Source organism: Papilio polytes, unplaced genomic scaffold (genome assembly GCF_000836215.1).
Source record: "Papilio polytes unplaced genomic scaffold, Ppol_1.0 DF823980.1, whole genome shotgun sequence".
Taxonomy (NCBI): Eukaryota; Metazoa; Arthropoda; class Insecta; order Lepidoptera; family Papilionidae; genus Papilio; species Papilio polytes.
Genome location: NW_013525224.1, coordinates 522,665 through 533,932, shown reverse-complemented (window position 1 = coordinate 533,932; position 11,268 = coordinate 522,665). Strand labels below are relative to the sequence as shown.

Below are 11,268 nucleotides of genomic sequence, written 5' to 3'. Positions count from 1 at the left end.
GTTACTTCAAATTGATAGTTTTAACTAACCAGTCGTGCGTATAAACTTTGACTGTACAGTTCAATTGATACTTAAAATGTCTTACACTTGCACAGTTTTTACTGAACAGTTCGTCAGAATTGGGCGTATGTGTAGATACTATATCATGGACCAATATCTAGCCTAAAAGTCAATCATTTTTGAAACAATATCCAATAGTCCCTTTCTTTTTCAATCCCTTTTCTTGAGAGGAAAGGACGGAAGAAAAGTAGATTTACTAGAAGGCATAGAAAGGGGAAATATCCTCTTTATGTACGCCTAGTCCTCCGTCGATTCGGTTAGGCAACGCATCTGTGATTGCAGATGTGTTTGGGTAGCGGTTACTTAGTTATTTCGGCAAATTCAGATCCCCGCTTGCTTGTTTGCCCCCTTACAATATAAAAAAGGTCCTAATATTATATTATCACTTACATAGATCTGAACAATTCTTCGATATCATTCCTGGGACAGATTTTATGATATAATGCGTAGAACTTATCGAAGGTGAAAGCTTCCTTCTCCATAGCCTCGTTCTTGCCGGAGGGCAGGCCTAGCTCCGACAAACACTGGTAGACCAATTTCTCCGTCTTGCCCGAAGCGAATGTACGAGCCACCACTTTAACTGGAACCTTGCCGCGCGGGTCCGTCAGGAAGCAAAGCCGCATCCAACTAAAGCATGGGATAACCGCTTATAATGACGTCAAAGTGACAGGTTACTCAGTCGTAATAACCGATTGTATTTGTTATCGAAATTGTGTTTTAGCTATTTGAGGAACAAGGATTTTTTTGGTCGCTATAAAGTATGTAAATGAAATGATATTTTGCGTCGTAAATTCCAAAAAGAATGATGAAAAGCAAACTGGAGTAACCATACTAAAATGCTCAAAGTTACATGTTAAGTATCAGAAAATCGTTAGTATTTCTGACCTATCCGTTTTTGTTAAAACCCTTGTCACCCTAAGCATAAAGTAGAACAAATTAAATGAAAACGGACAAAAGAGTGGCCGCTGCGAGCGGTTTCAGACCAAACAAAACACGGTATCTGGGGAATTCCTTTGTACGGGACATTGTACCCGCGGGCTTTAATCTAAATAAAAGCCTTGTTCAACAAACAATAGAGATCAAATAAACGTATCAATTAAGGCCCGCTGTACACGGACGAAATATAACGGTTGATGAACGCTTGTTAAAGATGCCGGCTACTGGAATCAGTCCGTGTATGATGGCCCTTATTGCTTTGAACGAAGTTGTTTTCTGTAACAAACTTATAATAACTTCGTTTTCTTTGTATCTTAAAGATAATTTTCTTTGTTTTTGCTTGCTACAACTTATGCTAAAGTTGTGGTTTGTTTTAACTTTTCAAGAGATTGTCCAAGTATTTGTTAAAAATAAAAATCATAGAGGTTTTAGTTATTTTTTGTTTCGTTTGTTTCGTATGTTTTATTTTTTATTTTAAGAAATAACTGGCAACACTTATGTGCCTTTATTGTTGAACAGTTATGATTTTCATTTTTATTTATCACGCTCACTGTGTAACAGGCCGATATCGGCCTGACGCGGTACTTAAGCTGGTGCGGATGAAGAAAACTCTGTCCCTCTCGCTAATGCGAAACGATTATATAATAAATATTCAGTCATTCATTCATTATCTCAGGTATATTACATTATATAAAATGAATACATTATGTTTCAAGAAGTTATAATTTCATTTGTCCTAGTGCCGGGTCTAGTAAGACCTGCCACGCACTGGCGGAAATATCACTGGGAGGCGCATTTCGGCCCGCCGCTGAACTAGATGAAGAATTTTTATTTTACTGGCCGCAGTAAACGTATTAAAACAACAAAAAAAGTGCAACAAACAGCAAAATATATTTCAACACAATTACCTAAGTAAGCTATTCTTTTAAATCCACTTAGAGTGAAATGGTAACAAACGACCCGTCTCCGTAACCAGAGTAATTCAATAAAACGCCGGAGTCGCTAAATATTTTACTGTTAAACCCTTTTTCCACTTAGTGACTAGCCGTGCGACTTTATCCGCACTAAATTGCTTTATTATATCTTATTTCTAATTAGCTACAGTCCGTGCGATTTTTATAGCGGTTAGATTTGTGTTATGTATGACATAGCTTATTCTATCAACTTTAGTAATTCAATACAAAATAATAACCGATAGCCGCTAAGTAGAACATTTCAACTGACAGTTCATATTTCGCCCATACAGTTTTAATTGAATAGTTCCACTCCACAGTTAAAAGAGTCAGAATTCGTAAAGGTTTAAAATGCAGAGCTTAAGTTTACATATAGAAGTCGCTAGCGGTCAGTCGCTGCTTGTCCCAGTGGAAATGAGGTCTTAGCAAGCTAGACGGTAATCCAATTGAAGTTCCAACAATACACCTTACAGGATTAAAGCGATTGTAAAGGGGAATCGTAAAGATTTCAATTCTATTACGGGTTGTTGAACTACGTAGAGTAAATTATATAGAATTTTATTTAAGTTAATCTTTTTTACAATTGCATTTTGTACTAGCCGTACTCACTTAACTTGATTGTATTTTTTTAAAGTTATAGTGCAAATTAAGTAATATGCGATATAACTTCTAAGTTACAGATAGTGGTTTTTAACATACGATGTTTTCGTGTCAAAGATGAGAAATGAAGTAGATAGGACATTCAATAATGAAAGTGAGAGGACCTGTCCCACCACTGGCTGATAGAAGCTCAGATAGCTTGAATTCCGTCACTGTCAGATAAAGGAACAAAATCCGATATTTCCATCACATGTTTTAGACTTTGGATTGATATCAGACAATTTACAATTTGGTGGGACTGGCCCTAAAGATTATGATAATAACATACATATGATAGATGTCATAAAAGCATGTAATACACTAATACGTACTGCTTCATAAGGTTAGTTCTTGGGCATACGTTGTTGATTTTGTTGTTATGTGTTATTTCCCGAAGTCCCTCCTTCCATACCTTGTTATAAAATTTAAAAAAATAAAGCAACATGCAATATTAATAGATTAAAAAAGCACATAGATGAAAACAGATTGCAACCGAACACCGATTTTTCAGCATGCTGATGTTAAAAAAGCCATGCATGCATGCGGCATGGAAGCCATGCAGACGTTATGCATATGCATGCACCGTAAGTCATGCAACTTACTGTTTCTTGAGGCATGTCATCGGGCACACATTGTTCGCTTTCACATTGTGGGTGATTTTTCTCAGGCCGTCAAGCCATACCTTTATTTAGTAAAATAACATTTTATAATTCACGTTTTAATTATGCTGGTTCACACTTGGCCAGTACAGTTGGACAGTAGCGTCCAATAAAAGGACTAGCATCAATAGGCATAATGTACACTAACTGACGCCTGATAGTACATACAATTAGTCCCTTGACTACGTTACTGTCTAACTGGACTGACTAAATGTGAACCAGGCATTAAAATATTTTTAAAAGAAATTGACTGTTTTCTTTACACTTGGCCAGTACAGTTCGTCAGTAGCACCAATTACTGGACTGTCAATCATCTGGCACAGTCAGAATACTAACTGGCCCCAATAAGTCCTTACAACCTATGACTGGGCGTTCAGCTGATCCGACAGTACTGGCTAAATGTGTTCCGTGCATTAGGAAATTATAAAATGTTTTTTTGAAATTAAAAATATTATTTTTGTATAAAATTCTAGAAGTTTTTAGACGTTACCTTAGCCGTAGCAGCATCAGGACACACAACATGCTGGTAATTAATGTTTATATAGTCTGTACCACTGCAGATCGTCAACGACTTATCTTCCAATGTCTCTCCATGCTTGTTGAATAGATTTGTGCTCAATTTTGATTCCGGCTGCAAAAATAAGCTCAAAGAGGTCAAGGAGTATTACAACATCTTTATCTTCTATACATATAATAAAATTGGAGTGTCTGTTTGTAATATCAAAAGAAAAATTCCAGATTTCCAGAAAGATGACGTATTTGCGTCGCTGCTAACGAAAATCGCATTTAAATTTTTGTCTGTCTGTCCGTTTGTTCCGGGTAATCTCTGAAACAGCTACGCCGATTTCGACCGGAATTTCACTGGAGGGTAGCTGACATAGACGGGCAAATGGCTACTTTTTTATCTTAATATTGCGTGGACGAAGTCGCGGGCAACAGCTAGTCAAATATAAAACCATTAGTCAATGTTAAAAGCTTTAGAAGCCGTAAGTGATGTATCGGCGATCGTTCACACTGAATAAACAAATCAGCCTATATCGTTTCTATTTCAATCCGATGCGTAGTACCAATGTAAATGTAATTATTCAACGTCATAGCGGCCATATTGAACTCGTGACGTCACTCGTGAAATAATCGCCAAATATCAATACGATCCGATATCTGTCGCGTTTGTAGATTGGTTTTCTTTGATATGGACTAATTGGTTTTAGGGTGTTCTAATTTTAATTGAGATTGGAACTGGCAGATATTATGCGACCTTTTATCTTTTAAGATACCTTTTACCTTTTATCTTGCAAGACGTAAAAATAAATAAAATAGACACACCTTAGGCACTCCCCCAGATCTCACGTCGCTGACTTGACAAAGTTCGATGACGTCACCATCCTGTAAACAAAACATAATTTAATAAACCTACACTTAATGCTACTCAGAATCCTTAATTTGTCGGTAAGAGCAATAAATCATACTAATATTATAAATGCGAAAATTTAGATGTATGGATGGATGGATGTTTGTTAGAGTTTGTAGCCTAAACGGCTGAACTGATCTTAATGAATTTGGCATAAATGTAGATGATAGTCTTTATTTTTCAAATCTAAGCTGACGGAGACGTGGGCGAAAGCTAGTATACAATAAGGGAGACCATTTGACGTCTGTGACTGAATTCGTAAATGATTTATTTTCTTGGTCAAACTTTCTATATAGATTTTAGATATGCAATGTAGATACACTAATATCCGGCGCGCGGCTTCACTCTCTCATTTCCCGTTCGGTTTCAATCATCTGTGTTACGCAGGAAATTGTGTTTGCGTCTCATTCGTTGTTGCGCGGTCGAATAAAATGTTGCAGTAAATATAATGAATTATTACGTCACAAGCATTTATCTCTATATGGTTTTAAATATATCGGATCCCTTAAAAACTATTTAGTTGTACGAATGATGCTTCGCTATTAAAAACGTTTTGAATAATAGAATAAATATTCCTGCTGTGTTCTGAATTTTCCATATTATAAGCTAATATTATAAAAGGCCTAATTTAAGTCCCTTTCTCTTTACCACCCTTTTCTTATAGGGAGAGGATGCGAAGGGAAAGTGAATTTGACGGTGGAGGAGATGCATAGGAAGGGGAAATATCCTTTTTATGTGCGTGTCCTTCTCCGTCGTATAAGGGTATGTGACGCATATACAATTGCGGATGTCTATGGGCAGCAGTTGCTTCGCCTTTTTGCAGATTCAGGTGACCGCTTGCTCGTTTGCCACCTTATGTTATAAAAAAAAGCTTAAATAACATTAAAGGATTTTGGTAACACGCTTAATATAATTGGATTGATATTTATTTATATATATGGTAACATTTGAGGTAAATAAAAACGTTACAACATGGAATGCATCAAATGGAATCCATTGAAAATGTTTGCTCAAAGCGTGGGTTGGAATGCAATGTTTTTAAATCACTCCAAATAAGAGATGGAGCATGAAGCTGCGGAAGTAATATGTTTATTGTGCAATATATTGCACAATATATAGGAACTATTAATAGTGTAATGAAAGGTTTGTTTCTTGTTATAATATAAAATATATTTCATCTATTCATAAACACAAATTACTTTGTGTTTATTAGAGGCACTTTTTTAAAATTTCTAATCGTATTAGATTCCTTAGAGCTTTCTTATCCAATTCTTCTACAAATCATATGTAAATTTAATTGTTCTTCAAATTTTTCTAAGGTAAGTAATTTTGTTTTATTCAAGTGTTATCATACTAATATTATAAAAATCTCTATGTATTAATATAACACGAAAATTACTGGGCCGAATTTAAAATCTTTCATTATTAAAAAGCTACATTATCACTACGTAACGCAGGTTGTATTTTTATTATTATATAATTCCACACGGGCGAAGTCGCAAGCAACAGCTAGTGCTTCAAAATTCAATAATTAACAATGATACCAAAGTGAACACAACATTGTATACATTTTCCGTTTGCAGAAAACGTCAGAAGTGACCTAGAAATGCAACAATCGAGCCCCGCTTCAAACTTCACAGATGGAGATAGCGTCAAGACTTGTGAAGGCTTTATATCGCTTCCAATGGAAGCCCACGTCAAGTATTGAACTGACTACGCACAATGAAAGGAACACGAAGCGTTTGATGTTATACACTAGGTTTCGTCCCCAACTCTGCATGGAATTAAAAAAGTAAGTAGCCTATGTGTTATTCTGGACTGTCCTATATGTATGTCAAAGTCATGGAGATCCGTCTAGGCTACAAACCATGACAAACATCCATCCATCTATACTTCCACAATAATATTAGTAAGAAGTAAGATAAGATTGACTTTATATTGCGTTTGTAATGGAACTAATAAGCGTTAAGCAAAGTTCTTTCAACGTTTTTTCTTTCGTAATTTTATTCATAAACATTAGTCGACAATTTTCAAGTTCTCTAAAGGTACTACACAATTTGGAGTCTGAAAATTCCCTTCTTATTGTTAAGGGTCTACCCTCTTATGGCGCTTGAGGATCCCAAAAGGCTGCTCTTGCAAGATTTCTGAACGAGTTCGGTGAGATAAGCTCGTTATATCAAAACCTCAATGTCAAGAAAAGCTTCAATGGAAATATAAGTACTTTTAGGGCCTTCGACAATTTGTCTTTATGGTACTCGACTATTGAATTACTATACATAGCAAAAATTAATCTGACTACATAGAAGGAAGTCAAGTTGTTAACTTCGAACAATAACGATAGTGTTTTGTTGTAAATACAAGAATTTATGAGTACAAGCGTACCCGCGACTCCGTTAGCATGGAATTTAAAAATACAAAAGTGAGTAGCCTATGTATTCTTCCAGACTATGCTCTATATTTATGCCAAATGTCATTAAAATCCGTTCAGCAGTTTCGGCTACAAACTCCAAAAACATTCATCTAAACTTTTCGTATTTATTATATAAGTAACATTGTTTAAGTAGGGTTTGTTTGTAAGGTAACTTTTATAGTAAAAACCAAGCACATTGACCCTCGTTAAGAGTCGTACGATAGCTCTGTTGGAATTAACTGAAGCGTCATTAAGTGTTTTATAGTGGTTTTAATTCTGGCCGCACCTGCGCTCCGTCGTTAAGCCAAGCTTAGGAGAATTGTTCCCGGTCATTCGAGAACTTTACGTGCTTTCGGTACAAGTTAACGATGCAATTTTGTCGAAATGTTGACATTTGCACTGCGAAATGTCTATAGAGCGTGCGCACACCTGGAACTAAACTATCGCACAACTGTTTAGTCTCGCTTTGATATAAGCTAGTGTTGAATGTATTTTCTATAAACTAGTGATGTTTAAATGACCACAAAGCAATCACGTACTCATATATTGGAATAGAAATAAATTATTGAGTATGATGCAAGCTATACTTGCAGTGAATATGAACTCGTATATTCTAGTTGAAAGCAAACATATTTATTACTAGCTTTTCCCCGCGATGCCGTTCGCGTGGAATAAAAAAATAACTAAATAAGTAGCTGATGTGTTCTTCCAGGCTATCCTCCATATCCATGCTAAATTTCATCAGCAGTTTAGGCTACAAACTCTAACAAAATGACATGACATGAAACAACTTGGCAATCTTGCTTCCTTGATGTTGGCAGCAACTTATGTTCTCTTTCCCACATTAGGGGTTTTATCCAAAATATTTACCCCCTAAGTTTAATGGCGTTAAATATATAGCCTAAAGCCTGACGTAAGTGTAGGGCTTTTTATTAAAAAAATAATTATTCAAAAATATGCTATAATTGCTGACATCTTAGGCAACAAAGAAGTGTGTGTTTACGCTTTATTATAATAGTATTGACAGATATCATAGATATTATAAACACGTATTACTATAAGAATAACGATTTAAGAAAGATGGCGAAATATCTTAAAGGTATTCAAAGTTATATTTTCAAGCATGTGACTGATCAAAAATGTCCTTTGTAAAGCAAATAATTGAAAGCAAACAAGTTCGTAAGCCGGCTTGTGTTGCTTTGTATGGAATGAAAGGAATTTGTATGAAGCCAAAATACCCTTGTACCATATACTATGTTTACTAAGCCTTTGTCCTAAAGGATAAAAAAAATATATATTTTCTTTTAATATTCTTCAGAAAAGGTTAAAAAGGTTCAGTCTGAAATTCAATAGGAATTTCCGACCTTTATTGTCGAGTTAAAGTCAGAGTACTTCACTATTTAGTTCAATGACTATGAGTTGTGCTATCCAAAGCGAACCTTGGTATTAGACAATACGAGTCATTTTCGTACTTTAGCTAGTTTTAGCTGTACCAGTGGCCTGGACTGTTAAGGGCTTATGTGAGATAATTCGGAGATCTGTGACGCCCCTTTCCGTCTTCTAACACCGGAGTCTTGGACAGGGACCGCCTAACCTTCAAACAGTATTTGTGACAGCTGTTTACGTCACTAGGGTTGCCGCCTCTTCTAGACTCAGATCTACTTTGTTAAAATATGGCAGCCCTAATCAGTTATCCTTACCTTGCCTTCGCTCTTCCAGTAGATAAAGAAGCCGTACTCGTCGACCTTGAAGAGGCAGTTCTGCTCAAGTTCTGTGTTGTCCTTCTCCTCCGTCCATCGGTCGAACACCGCGCCCTGTACAATGAAGTAACAGTCAGTTTACACTGCCGAACATCATAAAAACATTGTTTTATACGTAAATTCTAATGGTGACAAGTAAAAATTAAAACATACAGCCTTATAAATAAACGCGATATAAATTTAAAGTTAGGAATAACCTGGGTATAAGCAAATATAAGTACATATTTTGCTTATACACAATTTAATCCTAAATGTAACTTAATACTGCGTTTATTTTTAAGTTTAGGTTTAAGTTTTGTAGTTTTGTGGGTTTGGAAAGAAGATTAAAAACAACACGTATGATTTAGTAAAATCACTGGTTACTATCTTAAGGTGCGTAAAGACCGATGTTATGCGGGGTAATGTTACGGGATGTAACATTTAAATCGAGCGACTCGTTCGCTACTTTCCCTGTAACATGTTACATTACACCGTGTACCATCTCTGTGCGCATCTTTCTAATCAATAACAATGTTTAACAAGTATAAACACGCGAAATGTGTCGTATTTCAAACATCGATGTATATTATAGCATTCTTGAGTTGCAGCCAAACCCCGCAATACTGTTTCAATACTTTACTAAGTGCTTCTTATTGTTTCTCTGTGTTTATTGAAAGGCGCAAATCGACACAAAAGACGTATTGTGCATTAATAATTCTAGTGAAAGAATATAATGGCCTTCGGATATTATTTTTATACAAATGGCATCAAAATAAGTAAAAGAACATGTTTGTTTACCAGCGCCTGATAGTTTACATTAGCAAATATAACCTCATTCCTGTCTACAATCCTAATATTGATGCCCGCTATCAGATTGACTTGAAATTCTTTATTTACTATTTAAATTAGTAATAAAAGAAAGGCATGGTAACTAAGCAACTATTTGCTGAACATTTTAATCGATGTTGACGCTACAAAGATTCCGACACAAAGCTTATCAGGAATATTCGTGAGAAGGTTTAGTGCTACGCCCATATCGGGCGTAAACTAAGAAATCTCATATAAAATTTGTAGATTACGTTACGAAAGTTCTCGCAACCGTCACTTATTAATCATAATAGACCCTCTTGAAATTATCAACGTTTAATACGATACTCCATTTCAATTAAGATATATTATAGAGTAAATATATTAGTTAATTTTACTTTAATATAGACAAAAAATAGTCAATTATTTTCATGGAAACACGAGGGTCGAAATTTACTCAAAGTTTACTATATTAATAAACATCGCAAGGATCCTTTTAAGTTATTTACTTAATAAATCTAAATATAGCCAACCTAAAGCGTTTCCAGTATAATTCACGTATAATTGAAAGCTAACAGCTATTATTACTAAACAAAAGCCTTCCAGCGACAGATGTATTGTTCTAGCGCGGAACACTATGAATCAAGTCGTAATGAAGTTGGTAGTGAATAATAAATGTAAAATTATACATAAATAACTTAATTTTCAGTAAACATTCAATTAGACTCACATTATAAAAAGTTTGATTTATTGAACATTTAGGGCTGTCCCACCACTGGCTGATAGACGCTCAGATAGCCTAAGAATGATGGCACTGTGAGGTAAGGTAATAAAATCCGATATTTCCATCACGTAAATTGCATGTTGGATTGTTATCAGACAATTTACAATTTCGCGGGAAACGTATTTAAGTTTATAAAAATGACTTTTCTGTAGGAAATTTAAAAAAAAAACTTGATTTATCTACTGAGTGGTTAATCGAAATGGGGCAGACAGAGTTGATTGTTTACACAAGACAAATTAAATATAGACCGCTTTATTCGTTCTAATTGTAATCTATCGAAAGGAAAGATCATTATCAAACAAAAGTGTGGGCTGAAAAGAATTCATATAAGGGAAAATTTAATATGCTATCTTCGAAATTTTGTTCGTTTTTACTTTACTTTATGAAGGTTATAAAACTTATAAAATACTAGCTTTCGCCCGCGACTCCGTCCGCGTGGAATTTAAAAAAACGAAAGTAACCTATGTGTTCGTTCAGATTATCCTCTTCATCTGTGCCAAATTTAATCGAAATTCGTTAAGCCATTTAGGCTACAAACTCTAACAAACATCCATCTAAACTTTGGCATTTATGATATTAGCATGATATTTTAAAATAATCCGTACGAAATAAACACATTTTCTTAAGATTATTGACTACACTTTACATAGTAAATTTTATACCAATATCGTTTTATGTAGTGTTAGAAGAAAGTCTGATACATGTTTGTTTACTTTGTGTCGTACTCGAAAAGCCAATTAAATACAAATAAATATAATAACAGCTGATTATTAGTTTCCGGCGACTTTATCTGACATTGTATGTACAAATCTATACTATTATAATAAAGCGTAAACACACACTTCTTTGTTGCCTAAGATGTCAGCAATT

At 35.0% G+C, this 11,268-nt stretch overlaps 1 protein-coding gene across 1 annotated transcript in view; it reads right to left on the bottom strand.

The window, feature by feature from the left end:
- Window positions 1–11,268, bottom strand: part of LOC106101440 (1-phosphatidylinositol 4,5-bisphosphate phosphodiesterase) — a 44,527-nt gene that overhangs the window by 15,504 nt on the left and 17,755 nt on the right. The window contains 5 exon segments of the mRNA XM_013280677.1: window positions 451–687; window positions 3,191–3,270; window positions 3,738–3,878; window positions 4,574–4,633; window positions 8,769–8,882. Coding sequence (XP_013136131.1) covers window positions 451–687; window positions 3,191–3,270; window positions 3,738–3,878; window positions 4,574–4,633; window positions 8,769–8,882 — 632 coding nt within the window.